Here is a 25,975-nt window from a genome sequence, read left to right on the forward strand (position 1 = left end):
ATTTAGGCATTAAGTCTTTACGCTAATAGAAAGGGGATTTTTTTACTTGCCGAGCCCACTTAAGGTCAAAGTGGGTCATATGTGGTGTGGACCACAATGTGAAATGTTTGAGATTACTGAGCTCGGTGACCAGATCTTGGCATTATAGCTGCAGAATCCTTTCACCATTCAGTCCCAGCTGAACTGAAAGTAAACCCAAACTATGTAGCACTTAAAAGTACAGATCGACTAAGAAAAACAACTTTTAAATTCTTACACAGCAACAGTCCGTTTGAGCACAGTTCAATCAGGTCGCTCTGAGTAAACAAGGCATTTTCTAAGTCGACACCCAAGTCCATTATAAAGTCAGGGTGTCGTCAAGGAGGGAGGGGCGAGCCGAAATGAGGGAGAGAGACAAACGGAGCACCCAGATGCAGATTAGGCTGCAGAAGATGAGGGTGTAAAAGGGATTTAATGGTAGGATGGATTAGAGAAATCCTTGTAACAATGTTAAATAATTATGGTTCCAGCCGAGATCAAAGCGCCATTGATTGAACCCCTCAAGCCTTCAGCACACAGAGTCTTGGAAAGCAAAGATTGGTAAACTAGTGCTCAGACCACTCCGGCTGCTCCAGTTAAATTGGATTGGAAATATTAGGATATAGATGAATCCTTCAGGAGGCTTTCGCAAAGCTTTTGTCACCGGAAATGTAGCTTGGGAACGGTATGAAAGGTTTGATAGTGTACTGTCTCGACAGAATCATAAGACGAGGGTGTCGCAGCTGTCTCCACTGATACCTAAGCGTTTTAAGTAGACTTATAGACACACTTGACTGTTATATCAGCAAACTGAAAACTTTCAGCGCAGGCTTTCATTCAAGGTTTTTATTTTTTATTTTTTTTTTTACTTTTTTTTCCTCTCTCTCCCCCCGCTTCGTCTTGTAATCAAGAAATTTGGACGTGCATCATGGCAATTCTCCCGCAGAAAAGGAAGGTTTTATCTCGCTCCTCCAGGGGTTTATTCAAAGTCTTCTGACAAGTCTCACAAAACATGAATGACACTGAGATTGCTGATACTGATGATGAAAGTCCATCATCAGCTTCTCTGTGAGTTCAGGGCCCTGAGTGATGTAAAATTAAATTGCAATCAAAGTGCTGTGTGTAAACATTTGTCCGCTTCTTCTTCTTTTTTTAACAAATACATTTATTTCTTAAGAGATTGTTGATGATGGCTTTGTACTCTATGCATCACCTGTGCAAGGAGAAAACAGCCCACTTCCCCCCCAACCGCAACCGCCATCACCACCACGTACACACTCGCAAATGCACAATGTGTGATTATAGCGATGAAATATGCAACAAGAGATTAGACAAATCACTGTACTCCTGTGCTGCATCGACTCGATGCAAATTTAGTCACTGATCCGCTATACTAAGAGGCTTTATGGAGGAACTTCATGGCTGTTAGTTATATAATCTAAAATAGGACAAAAATGCAATCACTGTTCTTATCATGTGAGGGAGATGTCACTATATCCAGTTCTAGTTTTGTGTGGATACGTGGGAGAAGGCTTTAATAAGATCATTTACTTCCAAGCGTTTTGTCCACAAATCAGCTGCTTTTTGATTCCACTTCATGTGAAAAAGTCCAAATAACATAAATCGTCGCTAAATGTGACAGTCCTAAAGGGCAGGTTGGTGTTGCTGTTTCTACCCTCCACCCCAGGGGGGACTCGACACCCCTGGTGTCTTTCTTTAGCTCTCTGAAAGTGTGTTTGTTCTGTAATGCTTACCCTCCCGGGCACCATAGCATTGCAGGTTTTTCTTTTTTCTTTTTTGCAAGAGCTCTCATTGTAATTGGCTGAATATTTGATGTGTGTATTTAGTATTAGTATGGAGACGCTGGTGCAAGTTGTGCCAGGGGATGTAACACTGGGTAAACTCTGGGTTGCTCAAGTGAAACTCGTTCAAATTGTGGAATTCGTCGTTTTCATTTGGCCTCTTTTTTTAACTTTTATTCGAGTGACTTTGGAGTTATTTCTTCATGCGTGAATTTTGCTTTGTGAAGGGGAAAAAAAATCTGGTCCCCGGTGCTTCAGATAGTGTGCCATTTCATATGCGTGTGCAAACTTTTACTTTTGGTGTCCTCACAGATTTCTGCTTGGCCACAGGAGTTCAGTCAGTGCCATGCAAGCTGCATCCAACCCAGCCACCCCCAACCCCGCTCTACTCTCACTGTCCCTGCTCTAACACACGGACTCATGTGCAGCATTCACACTGATAGGTGTTGATATCACAGCAGTACCACCGACTGTGAAGACCTCCTATTGGTGATGAACAGCTGGGCCCAGTGTGGCCCACCGGTCACGCCAATTCCACCATCCTTGGTGTTTTTTTTTGGTTTTGTTTTGTTTTTTGTCTGTTTAACGGCGGTGGTTGTGGTGGGGAGGGGTGGGGAGGGGCGCCGCTTGTCAAGTGAATTAAAATACCAAATAATAGTAATAATAATGATACTGAAAAGTTAATAAAAAATGGCATGTTCCTCCCTGATTGTGCGAGTGTTGTGGTATTCAATTATGCAATTTTCATTGGCATATTAATCATCTTTTCAACAAACAAGCCGCCGTTAATTAAAGCAAAGCATGGATAAAGACGTGTTGCCGGATCATCACTCCGTTTATCACCGCGCACAGACCCGCAGTTAAGTAAATTCAGGCTGTGAGATGAATTTCAATGGTCCCCCCTGTTTCCCTGTTTCTTCCTCTCTGTTTTTCCTCTGTGTGTGTAGTTAACCATTTATTTATGTGTTGGAGGCGGAGTTAGTGACGTTTCATGTCGTTGTGTTTGGGAAATTTTTTTTTTTTTTTTTAAGCCAATCAGTTAACCACTAGTTGTGAATGAGTTTAATTGTTTAATGCAAGTCTCCAGTTAATGTCTCTTTCTCTTCTGTTCAGATTTCAATGTAAAATTCTCTTTGATTACGTCTGCCACTGCTCAGATTAGTTAAAGCGACTCAAAGTGAATGAATTTTGATTTTTCTTTTTATACTGTGTCCACACTGGGCATATAGAGGAGTCCAGGGGAACTATGTGACATCTTGGCATACATAGAACAGCTCTGTCCATTCTTCTTGTCTCATTTTTCCTCTGGCTTTCTCCGCCGCCTCTGTGCCTTGCTCATTGGTGGGAGGGGATGGAGATTATTCAGGATCTAGTAAGATATGGGCTCCTCTCTAATCATAGCTCACTGCCTCCACTGTCATTCAGTCACTAAATAGAAGTGGGGAGAATGTCTTCGTGATGGGAGCAGCCAGACAGTCAAGCAAGCGCTTGAGTTCCGCCAGGAGAAGAAGAAAAAAAAAAAGAAGTCGAAGCATCTGTAGACATGTCGCTTGTCCCTGTCCCTCATTGTGGAGCAACTTTATCAGTGCCAGCCGCTCACCCACTTGCTAAACTGGAGGGCCAGTCGCCTCTTAACTTAAACATAAGATCTTTGTGGTTTGAAGCACTCGGCTGCTCTGCGCCCAATGTGGATCTGAAAGGCAAACACGACTCCTGTGTCGCCGTCGCCCATCACAAAATCGCACCACATGGAAAAGTTGTTTGTGCTGTGCTAGCTCGAATCTAAATGCACTCAAACAGACTGTTGCACTGGAGCAAGATCCACCCCCCCTCCCACCCCCCACCCCTCAAAAGGAAAAAAAGAAGAGAGGTGATGGAGAGAGAAAGAGAGGGAGGGAGACAGAGAGGGAGAGAGATGGAGAAAGAGGAGGAGGAAGAGAGAGCGAGAGAGAGAGGGGGAGAGAAAAGTCAAAAACCTCCACATAACAATGCCGGAGAAAAATCAGAACATTTTCCACCGAAAGATGGGCCATTTCCAAATCCTTGTGCCCTATCAGACAAATTAAAGTAAATCAAGCATGAAATGAAGCAGAAGAGCCCGGAGATAAGGCTCCTTTAAGTCGTTTACAGATTAGGACAGAGAGAGAGAGAGAGAGAAGGAGAGAGAGAGAGAGGTGCATCTGGTCTCTGGCAGTGAAGGAGGCTAGTTTCTCATTTCACAATAGCAGCCTGTGTATAGGATTACTCTCCCCTGTCACCGACATGAGGAGCAGTGGGGGAATAGACGTCCACAAAATGTGTCTAAATATGTCCCCTCAGAAATATTTTTCCAAACCGAAGAGGAAGAAACAAAACAACAAACCTCTCAGTGTCGACCAGATGTGACACGTGATAAACGGGCATGTTGCACCGGCGCGTCGACCCGGGCGTATCGCTCTGATTTGTTTATTTCAGTCGCACCTTCACCTTTTCTTTTGCTCAAGTGGCTTCATCGCTGCGCGGCTTAAAAATTCAAATGTATTCAGGATTGGCTGAGCTACGTCACGTGACTGTACGGCTGTCAGCTCCTATGCGCATGTTAAGCACGCCTCGGATCAGGTCTTTGGGGAGGTGGGAAGAGAAGGATGTGGTGGTGGAGGTGGTGATGCGGGTGTTGGTGGGGGGGGGGAACGTTGAACAAATGATATTCACAAAATGTGATTTTGTTTTTAATATCGCTGTAAACTGGGTTGTTTAATATGTGCGTCGCACTTCTATTTTCTGTTTTACATCAGCAGATTAATTGCTGTTTTATTTTAGCATTCGCAAATAATCAAAACATAATTATGGAGCTAGTTGCTCATGGAGGAATGATATTTTACAGTGCTCACACAGACACAGGCAGACACACACTATAACACCTCATTCATGCATGCACACAAAATGCAAAGAGGAGCTACCCCTCCCCATACCCCTCTAACACACACATTCACACATACACACATCTCCACTCTCACTCACACACACACACACGCTCCCCTTCTGCACACCCACACGAGGCAAGGGTGCGCTGCTCTTTGATGCCGCCCGTCGAGCTCTCGACGGATTTTGTTTCACTCCTTTCCGTGTAGCTTTTCTGGGAGTGATGAGAGGTGGGCTCGGCTCCAGCGCTCAGCCCGCTCCGAGAGAGACGAAACCCGGCCCCCGTCGCCGGGTAGCTGCTCTCCAAAGCCGCGACCTTGACCTTCCCGGCCCAAGTCTTAGGTTTAGCTCCTTTATCGCGCTATCTCCAGGCATTTAAAAATACTCCTGAAACTCAATGATTTAACCCGCTTTTACGCTGTTCACATCAAAACTGGATGAAAAAAAAAAAAAGCTTAATCCATCTTATCTGTTGACTGTCAAACTGCTCCGGCTAAAACCTACTCACAAAAGACAACTAGGTCACCCAGGAAAAAGAAAAAACTGAATTCCCTGTTACTCAGGGGAAGTTGCAGGCTGGTAATTGACTTGGGAGGAGATTCAGGAGTACTTTAAAAATAGCATCCTTGTCAATTAACTGCAGAATATCAAGAAGGTAGCAATGTTTACTTGTTTTCCTTGCTAACAAAAAAAGTTGTTAAAGTACTTTTTTACACGGCCATATTTTTGAAAGCAATCTCCACCTATAGTTATGGAAAAGTATAACTCTTTATGACACGGTTTGTGACAAGACTGAACCAACAGAACAGCATCTTTCTTCTGCTCCTAAAATCTTGTTATCCTTCTGTCTCGAGTGCGTGCATTCCCTATTCACATACAATCACTTACTCATCCGTCCTGACACACTCAGGTAGAGTAATGTCCTTTTGATGGTTCTGAAATTTTAAAGAAAAGCATTTAAAATAATCAGATTCCAGCATGAGTGGTGTGTGTCCTCTAGATGTTGTCGGCGATACGGCGATATCTCTGCGCGAGGACAGTCATTCTTTAAGTTTTCCCGTCTCGCTTTACATGCTATCAATAGAAATTGCACTGCTTCTCTAAAGATGGATGTCTCAGAGATTGTTGTCAGCCAGCCTCCTGCTAACTTCGCCTGGCTTTTGATGAGACTGCGTGCTTGACAGCTGGTATATTTCAATTGTTCAATGACACCAAACACCAGTCTCTGTGTTGATAATGTACTAGAGGACTGAAACTTTTGTATGTGTGAGTGAGTGTGTGCACACATGCCGCTATACTTTTCTAAACGTTCCCTTTTTCTTTGTTGTTTTAATTGCTGCAGTTTAAAAACGATATCAAAAATCATGAGTATGAAAAGACCCTTAGTCTTGGATCCCCACATAAACACTATGTCCGGTATCCCTAGGATTACTTCCACAACTTGCAATAAAGTGGCTACCTCCGTGGCTGAAAGCTCAACACACTTAATTTAAGTTCCAAACAGAGTTCATTTCCTCACTTGGCCACTAGAGGCCACCTCCAAATCAAACCAATCCCCCAGACTTTTTTCTTAACTTTTTTATATTAAGACTTAAAGATATTTCTCTCAGTAAAAGAGACAAAACTGTTTTCAGTACTAGGGGCCAACATAGGTGGATACAGCTGGTATCTGTTCTGAAAGCTTCACCTCAGTTATTTCGAGTCATCGAACTAGACCACATTGTCATGCAATTTGAACACAAATGAATAGCTGCACTAACCCTGTCCAAGAGGCCCGTGCTTCAATTTTGCTGTGTGAAATTCTCACAAACAAAAGGCTATTTTGAGTGTGACTTACTAACTAGCAGGTATCTGTATCTGTGCGATACAGCTAGAAAGTCTACAGATGCCAATTGCTAACCAAGTCCACTTTTTACATACAGTCTATGGTTACAGGTTACCATGGAGCCTGGAAACAGGGAAAAAAATATTTGGGAAAACTGAACTAAACTAAATCCACCTTGAAGCAGCTGGCTAGGTTTTGCTCTGCTTTCCATCTTTATGACAAGCTATGCTAACTGGATGCTACCTATAGCCATAAACTTGAGGTAGACTGAATGCAGTTGGTACTCGTTTTACTTTTGGTACTACCACACCAAAGCTAGCGAATGAAAACAAGTTTAATTTTCATATGATGTTTCCTTCCTTCCTACACTACAAAGGTAATATTAAATAACAATATCCTTAAGTAGTTTATGGTTTCCAAAGTGCATGGATGTTTTAAGTGTATCCATGCTGGGTATACATAAAGCAGTAGCATGGTGCACTTGAAACACCCATCCACAATGCTACCTAAGCAATTCAGCGCAAATAAAAAAGTCAACAAAAAAATATATGATTTTAATTAATTGTATTTATTGAGCAACAGTAATTTGTAAAATGCTGAACAGGAATTGCATACGCACAAATATTTAATTGTATTTCAATTCATTATTTTCTTTCTATTGAGCAACTTTTTAAACTTATTCATTTAAAGAGCAATTGCAAACAGTAATAATAACACTGGAGGCTACAACCACATAACAATAGCCTACTAAACCATTAAAAATAACAGTAGTTCATTCATCTACTGAATTAGGCTGTCATTCACAGTGGTGGCATACGTGGTTCTGGCTTCAATCAGCGATTTTTACATTCAACCACATGTATGACTTTTAACCAGCAATGTTAAACAATTCAACTAAACACTATTCAGTGCAACTGGATTCTACCACAGGTACAGTTGAGAAATTGCATCTCGCTTTTAGCCTGCTGGCCACACTGCACATTACTCTTAATTGTCCATTAACCTTGAATGACACCACGGCATGACATACGTTAGCCTTTAAAGCACAGAATGAAGATGACAATGATCCCACTTCAAGTTAAACAGTGAAAAAACCACATGAAAATGACATGGTGACATGAAATACTTACCTTACTTACATGGACGCTTGCCTACTTCAGATTTCCCACATTCAAACAGCATGCTCATGTGCAGGGCAAAAATTACTAATCTGACTTGTTGCACATGTACAGTTATTTCAGGTTTTTCGACTGTCCCTCTTTTTCATCTGTAACTCGGTCTACCCTAAAAGGCAAAAACAGTAAGAAAGCATATAAGATGCTCTCTTTATTTTAAACAAAACCTCTCCCCAGCCTTAACAATGTGTGCTAGCTGCCTCACCTTAAACATAATTATTTGGCGCAGCCTAAATCTAAGTCAGGTTAGGTTTTAGAGCGGATATTGTAAAAAGCATAATGTGTGCAATCAGTCGTCTTATCAGGAGACTGAGTTGAAACACCCATAATTACATCTGTCTTTTTAAAAAAACGGTACTTCATGGGCATTGTTGCATGTATCAACAACTAGAGGCTCGGAGACTTCCATCCGAACGACCTCCATAGCCACCCCCTAGCCCCCTGCTCAGCCTGTGTGGAGTGTCACAGCTAAAATGCCCTAATCCCTTTGGCTTGTTTAACTCTTTCCCCTCAAGCCATCCACTGCCTGAAAACAAGCCTGACCTGAAGGGGTGAATCCCCCCTACTAAGCCCTCTCTCCTTCACCCCCTCCACACTCCCACCCCCCCTCCCGCTGTGGCCAAACTCATGTGGTTGCCTGGAAACTTGCTCCCCAGCAAACGTTCTCCCCGCTGCTCAAGGCCAAGCGCGGCCACATGTAGGCAGGGTTAGGGCGGGTTTGGGGAGGGCGGAGGGGCGGGGTGAGGACAGAGGAAGACGAGGTGGTGGTGCTGCTGGTGGTGGGGGTCCGCAGTTGTGTTAACACAAGTGCCTTTTTCAAAGATAATAGTGTGGGCTCTGGGTTATAAATGATGCATTTTGCTCACTTGGACCTGATAATGGGGTTTGGGTAGGAGGGGGGAGAAAGTTCGTTGCTCTCTTATCAAAGCTCTGTGACATTTCTCCTTCAGCTGTAAAATTTCATATCACATATCTGCTTTAAAGATGTGGCACCTTTTGTTGAACTGATACACTGCGTTCCATTTCACCCCATATGCCGCTCTCATGGTATATTAATTTATAGCCCATTTGCTGGCTCTATAGCATGGCCTATCAGTGGAGATGACTTGGATTCAGTGGGACATCTGTGAATTGCCACGCACAGGTTATTGAACTTTGAACAGCAGACATTTGTTTGCCTTGATTCAGAGGCGCTGCTTGATATCAAGAAGGATCGCCTGTTGTGCGGCGCTCAAGCACAGTTTCCCCTCTTGTTTAGACTCTGTCGTTCCTTGTTTTTCCCGCAACATCTGCCTTTACTGTTAATATACTCGCACTAACTGGATAAAGGTGAAGTAGACCACAGACTGGAATGGCTATTTTAGTGCTGCGGGTAATTTCTTTTCCTCAAAGTAAGTTTGTTCTTTGAACTAGTTACAGAAGTTAAATTCACATGGAAAATACCTCGAGCGGATCCCGGTTCTTTAACAAATGTTAATATGCTTCAGCGAGATGATGATGATGTCATTTGTCATTTCTGACCATTAGCAGAGGCCCCACTCCAGGCCAGAAATTATATTAAGAAAATTCAGGTCTGAACGTCTTGTGCATTAATAAAAACATTTGTACTAAAATGCGAATCAGTCATTGAATTTTAAAGTATAGGGTGGACGAATATTTCAGTTGGAGCCTTGAATTACGGACAGATGACAAATTAAAGGAAAAAAACACTGGGTCACTAGCACAGCCGCAGTGATTCCTCAAGTCTTTTGAACTATCTGTAGCTCTTCTTAAGGGACGTTTAGTTATTTTAGTGTTTTCACAAAGAAAATCACGAACACTGTTGGTCCAGAATCCCCCTGTAAACCAGTCACCCATTTGACTGGTAACCTCTCCATCCTGCCCTGTAGATGTGCACATGACCATCATGGAAGTGTGTCCCCTCCAATCTAGGAAGAAATTCTTAAAAGTAATCATGAAAAACACAAACTTGGATTGAATTTCAGATCCTCCTCCCTCCAAAGAGACAAGTGGGCCCAGATCACTCTAGGGAAATACTCCTGTAATTTGTAAGTCAAACCTGTTGTAATCTTGTAGAATTACACAAAAAAAGATTAATTTTAAACATGTAAAACTCACATAACAAATATCATATCAAATAAAATAAGCACTATGCAATCAAACATAGTAGGAGGAAGTATTTATAATGTGATATGCAAGAATTACATAGCCTACCCAAGACTGCAGTGGACAAACTAGTGGAAATCAGTTCACCCTAAGCCTGTCACTATATCAGGTTATCATAGTCAGCAAATTTAAAGAAAATCAAAAATAATCATATCTCTATCTTTTTTTGTCAAATTGATTAAAAACCAAATACAGATACACAGAAGGTATGAGACAATCCATAACTATACAAAACCACACAAAAAGAATAATTTACAAATTTATCACATGGATATTCAGCGTAACACTTACTGCCAGTCCATGCTTATCCTCACACCCCTAGCGCAGCCCTATAAAACACAGCTTTCGTTTCGAATGTATTAACCTCTGTGAACGTCGTATAGCTGTAATAAAGATCTGTAACAAGCTAATGCAGAATGTAATGCAAATGTGAAATTGTCAGGTGGTGGAATAAGATCATTTTCCCCAACATAATGGAGAAATTAAAAAAAGGTGAATTGCATGTTAAGGGATTGTTGAAAAGAGTTTCATTAGATGTAATAACATTATTCAAAAGTAGAAAGTGGCAGTTCACCTCTGTCTGTCAATGGTCCACACCCATTTATTCTTCACATCATAGCAGGCTGGCATCCTGCCACTGAGAAACTCATTAGCATTCAGTCGTACACCGGAGATGGGAGAGAGGGAGACGAGGTTCCCCATTTCTTTGCACCAGAGCAGAAAAGAAAGACAGGACACACATGCACACATTAAAAAAACAAAAAAAAACAAACAGATGCCAGTGTGGAGCATCTTGGGTGCTATCTGAGGAAGATCTCTCCACACAAAGGGACATTCATTGGTCTGCCAAGTATCTGTGGAGTGCAGGAACAGACCCTAGAGTCTAGCGACAGATGATGATCTTATCGAGGGTGGGGTGGTGGTTAGGTGGGGGTGGTGGTGGTTGTGGATAAAGGTTGTGGTGAGGTTTTGGTTGGGGATTTGGAGGGGGGGGGGCTCTCGAGCCACATCACGAGCTCGTGTTTTGCCAAGTGTGTGGCATTTGAGAATTGGATGATGAGCAAAACACTGAAGAGAGAGAACACAGACGCTGGGTTTGTTAAATCTCCTAATAGCCCATTATGAGCTTTCCTCTTAGTTCAGTCTGCCGCTCGCAGTTTGACGGGTTAAACAGTGTGACTTCTGTATTTGTTCTTAATTTATTTGTAATGAGTATAGGTAATAGAGTTGGGATTTGGGGGCTCGTAAGAAATTGAATTATCACTGTGACATAAAGAGTTTATGCAACCGTAATTACAAAAGTTGTCAGCAGCTAGTAGTTGATGACAGAACACATCTGTCAATATAACTTATTTATTTATTTATTTTAGTTTATTTTCTTTTTTTTTTGCCTTGCAACATTCACAAACCTGTAAATGCCCATAGAGACACAGACAGCCCATGAAGGGGACTCATTATTCATCCATGGGTGTTTTTGTGGAGATCTTCCACTAGTATCTGCAACAGATGTGACAAGCCATCTGTGAGCCAAGGTCCTCAGGCAACATTTGGTGTGAGATGCACACAACTGGCACCTAAACATGGTGGACCACAAACCGCACAAATTGAATCGTACCCTCTTTACCCTCCTCCTCTTTCTCACACCTAACGCTACCCATTACCCCCTTTTTTCTTTTTACTCCAATCACCCCCCCCATCCATCCACCCAGAGAAGAGAAAGAGAAGGAGAAAGGAATCAGAGTTGTTGGCTGGGGATGGCTTTAGCTGTGTGTCAAGCGGGGCTAAACAGGAACTTGCATCCAAGCGGTTAAAGGCCGTGGGTCTTATCTGAGGACAAACAGAATGCATCAAGCGGTGGCTGTTGCTCTCAGTGATGACGACCAGCTGTGCACCAATGTTTAATTATTTCTCTGTAATGAGCTTACCCACCTTCCACTGCAGCACCAGGAGGACAGCATGCAACAGCAGGAACAAGGGAGGAGAGGGGGGGCAGAGGATACAGAGGGAGGGTGAGAATGAGATAATGTAGTCCAGATTATCTTGTTTTTATACGGTCAATTTCATAAGTATAAGTAAATGTCCAGGGCATCTGTTTCAATCTTATAACAGGTCTGGGGAGTGATTTTTTTTTTTTTTATCAGAGGTGACGTTTAGCTTTTTAATGCCACAGCTGCGACTGTTCTTGATGAATATATGATCGCCAAGGCATGATTTTCTAGTGGGCAGTAACACGAGCCCGATGTTTCAGTCATGTTTATGCATGCAAAGCTTCACATAAGCACACATTTCCATAGAGCCCTAACGGTGGAGCACAATAGCCGGCCACTGATACATGGTTGATATTTACAGAGTAGAACAGGGCTGAATAGGTCATTATACCAAATACACGTCGTAAAGTTCACTGATCATTTCAACCCATTCATCGTGAACCAAATGCCCCGAATACCTTTTAGCCTCATGTGTTAACAAACAGGTTATGAGACACAGTGTTAACAACACATGTAGAGTTCGGTTTGTATATTAATAACACGCATTATGATCACTCGTCCGGACACACTGGGGTATATTTACCAGGTTTGCTTCATGCTGATGGCCTGAAGCTGACCTGAATTTGCACTTCCCAAAGGTCACCTCAGTCTTATTTAAAGAAGTTCTGAAACGTGACTCACGCCTGATAAGAACATTATTTGAACTTCTCGTGTCCATGGAGACTATAAAGCGAGACCAAATGTTGCTACAGATGTTTGAATCCAGCAGCACTTCTCAGAATTGTCAAGGCAACTAGTTAAGAGCTGCATACTTTCTCTTTGCAACAAACACTCAGAGAAACATCCTTCTCTGTAAACTATGTCACAGCCTGCCATGAGTTTTATCATAACTGTTTGATTAATCACCACGTCAAAAAGAGTACACTGAATCTAAGAGATAAGATAGCTGGGTGGTTGGGGGGATGAGTGCTGATAGTACTAACAGTGCTATCCGTTTCCACTGTTAATTAACTGAAGATCTGCACAGCACTAACAAGGGTCCTGCCTTCCCGGAACAACAGGAATAGGGCTGCCACTCGCTGCTCTCTCCAGCCAGTAAGCCTGCACTGTCTCACAGAGATTATCTCTACACAAGACACCTTTCAAGTAGGGTTAGCACACCATGTGTCTGAGGAACACCATCAGATGGATGCTCGCTTGATTTGCTTATCCACTTTGAAGCTGCTTGGATTTTAACCTCCACTTTTTTTTCCTTTTTTTTTTGAGGGAGTAAAAGGATTGCACATGTAGGTTTAAGCCAAAATAAGAATGAATGAACATAGCTGTGACTTGATGTAGAACTTGTGCGCCATATAGAGCATTATGGCTGACTGCTTTGGCGTCTGGTGTGTTTTTTCAGGAGAGCTGGACGCATTCCTTAAAGATGGTGAGCGTCGTATCCACAGCCGGCAGCAGCTCCCTTTAGGGACAACATGGGGACCCTTTGAGGGGAAGATTGAAATGAGCACTGAAAACTCTACACTGGTAAGTTCTCGTTTGGCCAACTGCTGTAAAACGTTAAACATGTAGCTATAAAGCATCCTTAAAATATGAGCAGAACTCACTAAAATGATAGTACAGTCTATATTATAAAATAAAAGTATGATTTAAGAAGTGAAATGAAGATAAAGTGTCAAATAAATTTTAATTAAATGGGATCAGGCCCACTGTTCCAGAGTCCTAAAAGAAAACAGTGAGTCAGCTCTGCTGTCTATTCAAAATGTCAGTGTCTCAACACTTCAGGGATCTTTGTGTGCTTTTGTTTAGAAGGGAAAGGGAACATTTTAATAATCAAAAAGTGATGCAACGAAGGCATTCTGGTACCTACGGTGAAATATAAACAAAACAGTCGTTGAAAGCGATAAAAACAAGACTGAGCTTCAGTACCACATTAAAGCTGGGCCAGTTGTCATCTGACAATCAAGATTTTTAGCTACCTACTAGATTTTGCTGTACATTAGATTGAAGAGAGCATTTATTTAGTCAGGACGCAAAGTCAAGCTTAGCTGAAGTGGAGGCAGATTAGGTGATCTGCAAGCCGCTTTGCAACCACAGACAGTATAAAAGCTGGATGTAGCCGCCCATTGGTTTCTCTGTTTTTGAAGCTTTGATTTATGATTGACATGTCATTAGCCAACGAGTGAGCAGTGGCTTTTTCTCCTTTTTGGAACATGGTTTATCCAAGATTAGCAGAATAGATGTAATTTTACCAAGAATGAGTGACTACAACCAACTATTTTCACTATAGTCATGCTGACTTAAATAATAATTGTATTTCATATCCAGATTTGGCTAAACAAAACTGTATGATATATTTTATAGGCTTACTGAGCCATTTAAAATGATGCATACTTTACAATGCATTATTGGTATTTTTGTAAAAATCCATTGAGGGCTCTATAGTGAACTAAAGCGACTAACCCTTAACCCAAATGCTATTTGTTTGCAGTAAAAGCCTGTTTTCTTATTGTTGAGTCATGTCATGATTAAACTTAGGTCACTAAATTTAGTCAAACTTTGCCTTTAGCAGCCATGGGGACTTGATCACTAGAAAGTTTTACAGCTAAGCCCGTATTAATGGCATCTCCCCTGACATTCGAACCTACTGAGGTGACTCTTTTGGGATCCAACTGGCCCCCAACATAAGCCTTTGAAGTGCATCTGTTTTACCCCTTTAATCTGCATATTTTATGACAAAACATTTTAATTGGTGGATTTGGAGCTCAGTCCAGGCTTCAGTTGAGTGAAGTCACAGCCCGTTATGTTTGATGTTACTCTGCGCACAGCAGCTTTATATCTCTTGTTTCGGAGATCCCAGCAGAGACTCGTGTTGACCTGCTGCTCTGGTGGAGGGACAAGCCCTCCGTGGGTTTGATATTCCATTCTGCATTTGGATTAATTAAGAAATTCCTATTAAAGTCAAAACCAGCCTTACATTCATCTTGTTTAAAAGGAGAAAAAAAACACAAGAATAAGTCCAGTAGGATTTCAGACTCAGAGGCCATGCCATCCATTCTCCCAGATTCCTTAAACGCATAACTTTATTAAATCATTTTCGGAACACTTTTGACTGCTTTCTAAGCTCCCCTCATGGTTTTGAAGTCATCAGTGGCTTTAAATAACTCAGGCCGTATTATAGCCATGAAATATGGCTTCTCTCAGGGTAAAGCCAGTTATCCTTGGGCGGAAAAGTGATTTGACAGAGTAACACCTCAAGTTGCCTTCCAAAGTAACACACTCCATATATTTCTCGATGAGCTGCTGCATGAATTTCACTGAAAGGCATCCAAAATCAACCTTCAACTTTCCCTCAAATGACCCGCCTCCAGACTCATCGAGTGACGTCATATAAAGCATCTTCTTGAATTGTTTGCTAGTTGAGCTTTTCCAGCAGATAAAAACTTTACACATTCATCAGACTCGCTGCTGAGCAAGATGCATAAACTGATTGTTGCTCTTGGCTAGAATGAGAAGTTCTTAACGAACTACCCTCTGAGGAATTCATCACTGCTGTACAGACGCTCCTTAGGTTGTTGGGTTTTTTTTTTCAACCGAGCAGGTGCTGGTCATCACCTGTAATAGGCTGTGGAGGGGTTACAGAATATGCCAAACCTCTATCGCAATTAAAAGCAGAGGAAGAAGCTCTTGCGCGTTGCCTTTAAGGATCTCATGTGTGTCTATTCTCATGGGAGCCCTTTCAATGCTTTTGCTACTTGCCCTCCTCCTCTGCTAAGTTTCATCTCTCAAATGGGGTACTGGCTGTTAGCAGCTTCTCACTATCTCTCATTAAAGGCTAGGTCAACCCAGCTGGCATGTTTTGTTTTACCAAGCCTCCTTTTAGGGTTCAGTGTAACTTTTTACTTTAGATTTTCCTTTTTTTCTCTTTTTTCTTGGTGCAGAATGAGCCAGAAACTCAAAAATTGTAGTATTTTGCACTTCACAAGGGATTGGTCTCATTTACAGTACCCTAAGTTTATTTCTTTACTTTCAATTCAAGCTTCTACTTATCGAGCCGCTGCATTGTTAAACGAGCAGCCTTTGGAAACGTCCCCGCACGCAGGGCTGCATTTATCTCAGTTATTTCAGTAGGAGGTACGAGAGCTGTGCAAATCTTAAAACATCTAGACAGGATCAAATCTCTGATGCCTCACCAGCGAGAAAAGTTGAAATAACAAATGTAAGTGTGAGGGGAGGGAGAAGAGAAAGGGGTTAAAAGAGGCCGGCTAGTTTTGATGCATGTCAGGGTGGCCAGTGCTGCAAAGCAGGGTCAGAAGGGGGTAGAATGCGTTTGAGGTAGAAATAAAGCCTTATTGCTTCGTGGATCTCTACCACAGCTAGAAGCCACACTCAGTCATTCTCATGAAGTGTGACCTCCATACACTATTAAATCTCCTTTTACTCTCTTAGATTTTTCTGAAACCATAGAGGTGAATGAATTACCCGAAGGCAGTCAGGTATGTGGCAGCAGTGACACCTCTCTGATGCTTGAAACACATGACCCGCTAGTGAGATATTGATAGAGCCGCTCTAAAATCAAACATATTTTATTCCATCGTCCACACGCGTCACTTAAGGTATGACTTTTTAGAGGTCAAGCTATTTTTGTCGAGCCGCAGCGTACGGTGGGCTCGTAGGTCCGTTTCTCAATCCTTGGCACGACGCCCAGAGCGGGACTAAAGTGCAATGACTCCTTAAAGTGGCTTACAGTAAATAATGAAAATACAGTGAATATAAGATGTGTTTGCATTAATCTGGACAGAACGATGAGCACTTTGGGCACATGAAGAGTCATTTAAGTGGGGCGTGGGGGGGGTGTAATGGTCCCTCGTGGACGCACATGGGAACTGGCGCTGGAGCTGGCCGAGCTGCCTGTGCCTATGGCGTGGGAGTCTATGTGCGTTTGGCGGCTCGTGCACGACAGGCCTCAATAGCTGAGCAGAGTGATGGATGATGCTGAGGAAGAACAGCGAGTGGAGCGTTTCATGCAGTTGTCCAGGCACGCCAGGAAAGAGAGGTAGAAAGAAAGAATGAAAGGGGGAGCGAGAGAGAGAGAAAGAGAGCGAGTCAGAGGGAGAAATAGCAGGAAAAAACAGAAGGGAAAAAGCGTGACAGGAAATCTGGGCATCTGCAGGACAGAGATAGGGTCACATCTCGACCGTTTATCAAAGAGGAAAGCAGATTTCACAGCTGATGGGTCGGCCGTGGCAGGTTTGTAGACCCCAGGGGCTCAGCTTGGCATGAGGGACTGGAGTTGTAGTTATTGCTGTTGCAGACCTGTTAACACAATCACACTGCACTGTGTTAAACACTGTTAAATGTTTTCTTGTATCACTCTTAGATCACTTGCAGGCTGTATAAAGTTGAACCCAAATATAGAACCAGTTATTATTTTATTTGATATTTTTAAAAAATATCATATGGTTTTATTATAATGGTTCAACTGCACTGCAAGACAGATGATAGTCTGGCCTGTAAACTAAGCATCAGACAGGACACTGCAAAGTAGAGGTGGACGGATTGATCCAAATATCGATAGCACCGATATCAATGTTGGTACTGATATTGGATCGATGCGCGATACGATCAATACTTTGTGTCTCTCCACTAAGTTCAGTATGCAGCTCACTGAATTGTGTTGAATGCTATTTGGAATAAAAATATATAAAGATATACCTCAAAAATCAGGTATGAAGCACGCCTGAATTGCATCTATTTCATTTCCATTTCAGAATGCATGAAGAGCTGAAAGGTGTGTGTTGTTGTGCTAAGTGAACGTTGTGGAAATTGACAGTGATTGAGTGGTGATTGAAATGTGTTCAATATTTGCAAATTGATGATGATTCGTCTTATAAATCATGACACGCTGCTCTCCTCTACAAGCTGTCTTTTAGGTTAAAAGTATCCGTATTGGTATTGGTCTCGGAAATACTGGCCCTGTATTTGCTTGGTATCAGATCGATACCAAAATTTGCACCATTGCAAGTGAAGGCAGAAGCGGAAGGGGTCAAACTGAGTAATGGACAAAAAGTAAAACAGGAGAAATAATAAAAAAAGAATAAAGCACCCAAGAGTTGGCTCAGAGCTCCTGTTGTTAGCTGCTTTGCCCGCTCTGTTCCTCTTCCTCCTCCTCTCCTCCTCTCTCCTCTCTCTCTGACTGATGAAGCTGCCAGAGCGCCGTCTCATCCCTCACTTCTCTCACTGATCAATCAGACCATTAGACTCCAATTACAGCCGCAGCCCTGGTGCAGGTGAGCGACGAGCACATTCAGCCGCCTGCCGACAACGCCTCCACCCGGCTTTCTCACACTCTCCAAATTAACGCAAATTAATAGTGACACTCAGACATAAATGTCTGCAATCGGGGGGCTAAATTAACAGTCTGGGTCGAAGCTATTGAGTAGCAGGTGTCTTTAAAAGCGGTAATTACCTATGCTGGACAGAACCGGGAGGAGAAGGTGGCCAACGGTTTGCCTGGAGTAAGAGGCCTGGCCCCGGTGAGCCTGGCTTCCATTGTAGGTGTTAATAATTGATTGGGAGGCAGGCTATTAATGAGCAGCAGATTTAGAGCTCTGTCGTAAATGTGTGTTGATGAGGGTGTTGCCGCCTCTTGTACAATGCCATACCAATGCTAATTACTGGGGCTTAGTCAAGGTGCAACTGTAATGAGTCTGGATTCAATAGAATTCTGCTCTTTATGTGTTTTGAGGGCCTTTTAGTACAAATTACACAGTAATTAAAATGCATAAGACTTGCCTAATTAAAGTTTAAGATCTGTCGGGGAGTTGTGTTTTTTTTTTCTTTTTAATCTTGCTTTCTATCTTAATATTGTCGTATGCTGTGAGCTTAGGTTTGTGATACAAACATATCTGCTACTGTAATCTCTGTTTCATACAAGGTCCTTAATACAAAGAGAACGATTTCAAAGACTGCAGGCAACAAGGACATTATAAAAGTCAATAAGCGCTACAGGCTAATTAAGCACAACAAGAATAGAGCCCGATGTTATAATGTTACCCTTGAAACATACATCATTGGAATCATTCTGATACAGTGTTTCGTATGTATATCTACAATATCTGAGCCTCGGTGGAATTGTTCTTTTTAACCTCTAGATTAAAAGCACCTCAAGGAAACAGCTAGCATTGGAGAACTATTAAGTGCGAGCAAGACAACTTCTATTACTCTTTCTTTTGCCTTATTCTGTCATATAGAGCTGTTAGAGGCACAAAATGAAGTCTTAATTAATTCTTTTATGTCCGCTGGTGTCAGGTCTCACACTGAATCCGGGTCAAAAATCATATTTTAGTTTTAAAAAGATTGTATGAGAACATAGCGTTTAATGCCTGTGCGCTTACACATGGCGCCATGTTTGAGTGCACTTGAGTGTGTGTGTGTGCGTTTAGGTCATAGCGTTTGCGCGTTTGTGAATGTGCTGGTGTGTGGGAGGGCGCGTGCATGCGCCGGAGACTGCGCGCCACTTTTGGCTACGAACAGAGAGCTTTAGCTTGTAACTACAGAAGAGCAAAAATGTCAAGATACTGTCCTAATTTTCACCTGGGACAGAGAGAGGCAGAGGCTGTCAACCGATGGTGTGTGATTATTGTGTAATTTAGTACAAGGGTAGGAATATGTGGCTGTGCAACCAAACAAAAAAAAAGAAGCAAAAAAAATGCTCCTGAAATTATTCAGCCCATCACTCAAGCCATTTATCTCACCCCTTTTGCCCACCCTCTCCCTCCAATATGTTTATTGTTAGCTACCCCTAAACTTTAACAAGTGGTGGTGGATTTTTCTGTTTCAGAAATTATATTTTTCTTCTTGTCATTGCTTCATTAATCAAGAGGAGGCATTCTGAAAAATGTTTTGTTTTGGAGGCTGCAATCTATTTTGTGTGTGTGTGTGTGTTGTAGTTAATCTGCGCCCGTGGCAGGTTTCCCCTCCGAAACGCAGCGCTAAGCAGCGGTATCGCAGGCCTATTGTTGTAGCCTCTGTCATAGCAAGGAGAGCCTGATGCAGGCCTGGGCTCGCCTGATAAGGAAAAGAGGATTCAACATGGCTGGAAAGGAGAATCAGTGGGACTTGAGAGTGGAGTACGGATGGGGCAGATGCGCTCGCACACACACGCATGCAGACGCACACACACACACACACACACACACACACACATACGTGCAAAGTCCCACAAACATACAGAATGATGCACGCGTGTTCTACACACATACAGTCACACATGAGCCGACACACGTACACAAACACACACATACAAATCATCACCATCATCACACTGGCACATGCCCAGGCAATTATTTACAGTAACATCCAATTACATATGCAAGAAGGCACCCCAGGATAGGACCTCTCTGTAGCTTAGCTGCTAAATCACATACACACATTCACACGCAGCCTGAGATATGCATGCACACAAACAAACAAACTATAAAAAAAAAAATAAGAAAAAGAATCAGAAGTCATTTATGTTTGCATTTAAAGGTGGCCGGCACTTTCTATCTGAAAGTCACACTGTCTTGGATATGGTTTGTGAAACGGCCGACATTATCGGGACTAACAGGATTTGAATTTCTGTGTTGGACACACAAATAATTTTGGCACGGAGAATGTGGCTTCATCTAATGAAATAATGGGCCCAAATTTTAGGCGGAGAACCAATTTGTGATTGCATGCATCAATTATTTCTTGGGTTTAAACCAATATCAGGGCTGGGGTCTCTTCAGATGGGTAGAATGGTAATTATCTGGCCTGTTTTCCCTTGCTCAATGTCATCCATATATTTATCGATGGCATTATCAATGGTTTTCATGTTCTTACATGAAAAGGACCAAACATCCAAGCTCGTTCCATTGAAGTAGCTTTTTAAATTGGGGCTTTTTAACACAGATCAACATGACATTGATGTCTGCTTGTGAGTCAAATGCAGAATGCAGAATTGGTTGCAGGCAGTGGCAGAAAAAACACACAACCATTGTTTTTTGGTGTGGGTTTTTTTCCTATTATTTATATGTTTCCAAGGCTCTACTTTCAAACTTTCTTTGTGCTTTGCTGGAACTCATTGCCGCCCACAGCTCCATGCATTAGCCGTGAAGCACTCAGTCAGTCAGCTAGTCAGAGCTATTATGGCTACAGCTGAGCTCCTCTGTTTGCGAGATAATACATGGTTGACTTGATCTACAAGTGAACCTGACATTTTGCTGTCTTTACATCACAACACAACTACCCAAACTGATATGGCAGGTCCCCTGATAAGCAGAGCAGGACTCAGTGATTTGCTTTGTGCTCGCTTTAATGGCTGCATGGCTCCCTCAAACATGCCAAGGATACTGCGACTTCCTCAAAACACAGATCCATTTGCAGCATAATTTATTCTACTTTTGGTGGAGGTGCATTTCGACAAATATAGCACATCTGGTTTTGAAATGGTAAAAAGTCTTTTTTTTTATGTCTGAATAGATTATTGCTTTGTTGGAGTTACCGCAGAAGCTGCTGGAATATGTTTTTCTCATATTCTTTAACTTCAATATCAGCTACCACCTCAGTTTGCAAATTAAGAGTGCCTTTATGTTACTACCACTGTTCCAGAGGGAAAAGTCATACTTTTTATTACACCACACAGTGGAGGCATCTGTTTTTAATAGTCTTACAAGTGGTATTACAGTACAGAAGTATTATTAGCATGTAATCTAATTTAGAAAATTAAGAAAAAATGATTCATTGGAAGAAATGCAGTTATATATGCTAGCAAAAACCTACTGTGCGGGCAGTTTTTGCCAGGCCCAGTGTGCTTTGCTTATGAATTAAAACACAGGCAAGTGTGTTGATTGATCATTGAATTCTTTTTGTTCTTCATTATATCACAGATGGCAAAAAAGGCGGAACGACATACAAATGGCTAATAAACACATAGTTTTAGGGTTACTTTTTTTGGAACACTCATTTACAGATACGCATCACAACACATTAAAAGTGACCCAACAACAGTGTACACATAACACACACGTAATGTTGCCATTTGTTTTGAGATCAGCCTCTACACATAATACTCATCGTTCAAAAAAGCATTATGGATTTTGATAGTTCTGGTACCATTGACAGTTTTTACAGTTTTATCCAAGTTTTATACAGATCGATTGATCGGATCTAAGAGGGAACAGACATACATTGGCGCGATAAAGTGTTTAGGCAAAGACAACACAAGTAAACACAAAATGCAGTTTCTAAATGAAGGTGTTTATTATTAAGCGGGGGAAAAATCCAAGCCTACATGGCCCTGTGTGAAAAAGTGATTTCACACCCCTGTACACGCATACGCTACGCAGTCTTAATCTTTCAAATTCAGGTCTTCTACCAGAGGCTTGGGAGCTTGAGGGTCCTGCACAGTATATTTGCTGGTCCTAGGACTGCGCTCTTCTGGGCAGAGATCTCAGATGTCGCTCCTGGGATGTGCTGGAGCCACTTGCCCAGTTTCGGGGGTCACTGCCCTGAGTGCTTCGATTACCTTGGGGTTAAAGTTTAAACTGTTTCAAGCTCATTATAATTGTTATTTGCAAAGTAGAAAACCAGGGGCACATTTTGCACACACACAAAGGTAGAAACAATCTCTACTGTCCATGCTGATAAAACCTATTTTACAAAGCAGGAAAAGTGCAGGATTTCCTTCTGAAAGGCACTTTTTATTGTTTGCTGTTCTGCTAGTAACAATATGTAATGTTAAGTGATTCATCACTCAGAAGACCATGTGCTAATATTGACTGAGTGATATTATTTAAGTAGGATGTTGCATGATGAACTGAAGTGGTGCTTTATTTCAAGCAAAGGACTAAGATACCGTCTCCTCTGTCTCTTGCTGCAGCAGCATGGTGGCTGTCACATTAATAAATGTTTCTTTGAAACTATTAACCTGTAGATGTATATGTGTGGGTTCAAGAACATCCATGTTTTGATCATTGCACAAAACAAATTCCTCATTCTGTCCTGTCTTTTTTTGGTATTTGGTTTAAAGTTAAAACAGCAGAAATTGATTTCAACTGTTCTCCAGGTCTCACGCTTAAAACATTACATTCTACGTAATGGCATGACTTCATCCTCGCAGACAATCCAGATGTGATTGCTCTGCTATAACTGCATACTGCAGCTGTAATGCATAGACAGGTAGCTGTCATCCTCGAAGAGCCTGCTCGGTCACCGTTCCGTGCAGCAGAGCAGGCATCAGTGATACTCAAAGGACCAGTGAAGCTCCAGGTCCTGGGGGGCCACTTTTCACACCCGCAGGGCTCAGGGGTGAGCTGGGTATCCATGTCCTTCCTCGCAGCTCTCTGGGTGTTTGCTGTCTTCCAGTGGCCCATCAGGGAGGCACTGTCTGGATATCAAACTGTCACACTGTGGAGTTGTAGTATCTGCATGCTTATGGTGTCTGTATGTCGTAACCACACACAAACAGCTTGATATGAACATTAACATTCATGAACAACTGTTCCATTTGGGATAGCATAAGTCATTCACTATCATTTACACACTTATCTCGAGAGTTTTCTGAATTTGAACGACTGCTTGTAGCAGATTTAGGGAGATGCTTCTTTACCTGAGATGTACCCTGCTGTAAAGCAAGTACCCAGCAAGTAAACAAGACTGATTTCCAGGCTTTACAGAATAGTCGGCCAGGCATCGACAGTGAAGCTCAGAAGTCCCTGGCTTCACACATATCGTCTTGTTTTACAGTGCGCAATATGTCTTCCCAAATGAATGATTATCCAACACTTCAATACACAACAGACCTCCATTGCAGCAAAGGCGCAAGACAAAGAACAAGAAGGAAGGAGGAAAAAGAAAGAATCATGGAACAAAGTTGAGTGGTGCCAGCTGCTTTGCCATCTGTCACTGTCATGGCTGTAACTTGTGATATGTTGAAACAACTTTCCTGTGAAGTGCTGGAGATAATCCTCGATTGTTTCCATTTGCAAGCCCCTGATAGTCCTCTTGGTATTCCAATACTAAGTGAGTTCAAATTGAGGTTCGATGGCAGTTGCTGATGGCTGGCCAGTTATAATTGTAGAAATTATATCCTTGTTGTCCCTTTTTAAGGAGGTTTTAGTTTGAGCTCCTTGTTAGAAGGCGAGGATAACGAGACTCTGAAATCATACATTATTCAAAACAAACTGCTTCCTTTCTCTTCTCTTTCCTCTTGGTCAAATTGGCAGGGGAAGTGGAGGAAACACAGAGGCTCAGTTGCTTCACCTCCTTTAGAGAAAAGACGGACACCCTACAGGGAGGCAAACCCCTGCTGGTAGACCTTGATAAGTCCTCGCCGTCCCCTGTCCTGGCCTTAGCCCTCTGATCTTCAGCCTGGTTGGCTCGGGGCCTACCAAAGACGAAGCCCTGTCAAAATGACTGGGCGGATGAGTAACCAAGCAGAAAAATCCAACTCTTCTGACAAAAAAATGAAAAGAAGAGCAAAAAACCCGACAATGAAAGGTTAGATAGGAAAACTGATAGGTAGTAGAGGAAATAAAGGTCTGGCTAGTGTCCATTCTCTCCCTGTTGGTCCAGCAGCTCCTCATTAGATGGACGCGTATGAGGCTGTCAAAGCAGAAATATTATACCGCGGGGTCGTCAGCAAACTAATTGGGTAACAAAGACCATTTCCAGCTCGAGAAACCTCTCTTTTAACAGTCCGTGTGCTGAGACTCTGATAAGAGAGTTCACGTCTAATGCATTTAGTGAAGGGCAAGTTCATCATCTTTATCTTATGTACTCAACTTGGTGTAAATATTGTTGTTTTTTTACAGTGAGACCCCGTTTCTCTCGAGTGCATGTAAGGATCAAACTATTGAACGCTGCGGCAGCGTGCAGGTGATCAGGTTGTATGCAAATCTCAGATACCTTTGTTCTTTGTGTTCACTGTTAGAACAAAGTTAGTGAGGCTTGTGTTTCTTCAGTTGATTCTTAATCTTCGCTCATTTTTTATGTATTGCCTTTTCCCTTCTGCTTATTATAGTTATTATTTGGTACACTTGGATATAGAGAAACCTCACTTTACCAATCAGGAGGCGATTCGGCCGCACAGAATGAAAGAGACTTCTGAAATATAAAATCACATACTGTAGATGCTAAGCTAATGCATCATGAAATTTATAACTCCACCAGAGAAGAGAGGGGAGTTCAAAAGAATATTAAAATCCAGTACCTAAAGGGGGGCACGAGGGTTTATCTAAAGTCAGGGGCTTCGTTCAAGCCTACTATTTTATTGTTTGTCTTTATTTGCTGCCTCTGACTGATCCTAGTCTTCCATGTGTGGTTATGAGAGCAGGGATTTGTTGTGACCCCATTGACAGATTGACTCCCGAGTTCCCCTTTTCTTCCTCTTTGAAGAAATCCCCCCATCCGCATGTTTATTCCCAACAGAGAAAGAGGTGGATCTGTCCAGAGAATATGCCACCTGCCACCTTGACCCCCAGGGGCCTTGGTAATATCCATACAGGTGAACATTACTGGCTCCAGGTTCTCTATTATGTTCCCTCACACAGCTTCTTGCTGCTCGGGGAGTCAGACCTAACTCACATGCAAAAGATCAAACAAGTCCTTGCCAATTGAATTCAAATGGGAAATTTTTGAGTAATTCAAACAGTGAGTAGTGAAGCGACAGGGCTGTTCTGTCCCCTGACCAAAGCCAAACACAAGGAGTACACGTGTGTGTGTATATGTGAGCCCTACCTCCAAGACATGATTAAGTCCCGGAGCACATGCATTACAAATTCCACTTTTCCTTGTTTACATCTTCAAATAGTTCTCGAGACATATGCATAATACGGAGTTACGGCAGCACACGCGCATTTACTCGTGAAGTTGAATTACACGTTCGCCACTACAAAGAAAGTTGGAGACATTGTAGTTTTGATGCTGAAGGGCTGGGGAAGTGAAGACGTTTTATATACAGTATGTGATGAGGGCGGGCGACATGCTGATGTTAAAGGAAAGTGGGGTAGGAAAGGAAAGGAAAGGAAAGGAAAGGAAGCCAGTGACATGAAAGAAAAGAAAATGTAATGAAAGAAA

The 25,975-nt window shown here is 42.3% G+C and overlaps 1 protein-coding gene across 1 annotated transcript in view; it reads left to right on the forward strand.

Annotated features, from left to right (window-relative positions):
• zfpm2a (zinc finger protein, FOG family member 2a) overlaps nt 1–25,975 on the forward strand; it is a 120,113-nt gene that overhangs the window by 43,359 nt on the left and 50,779 nt on the right. Inside the window, exon 4 of the mRNA XM_085422588.1 lies at nt 13,275–13,399. Coding sequence (XP_085278714.1) covers nt 13,275–13,399 — 125 coding nt within the window. The remainder of the gene's footprint in view (nt 1–13,274; nt 13,400–25,975) is intronic.

Source organism: Rhamphochromis longiceps, linkage group LG11, assembly GCF_057381845.1.
Source record: "Rhamphochromis longiceps isolate RC_006_pf linkage group LG11, R_longiceps_female_GT1.1, whole genome shotgun sequence".
Taxonomy (NCBI): domain Eukaryota; kingdom Metazoa; phylum Chordata; class Actinopteri; order Cichliformes; family Cichlidae; genus Rhamphochromis; species Rhamphochromis longiceps.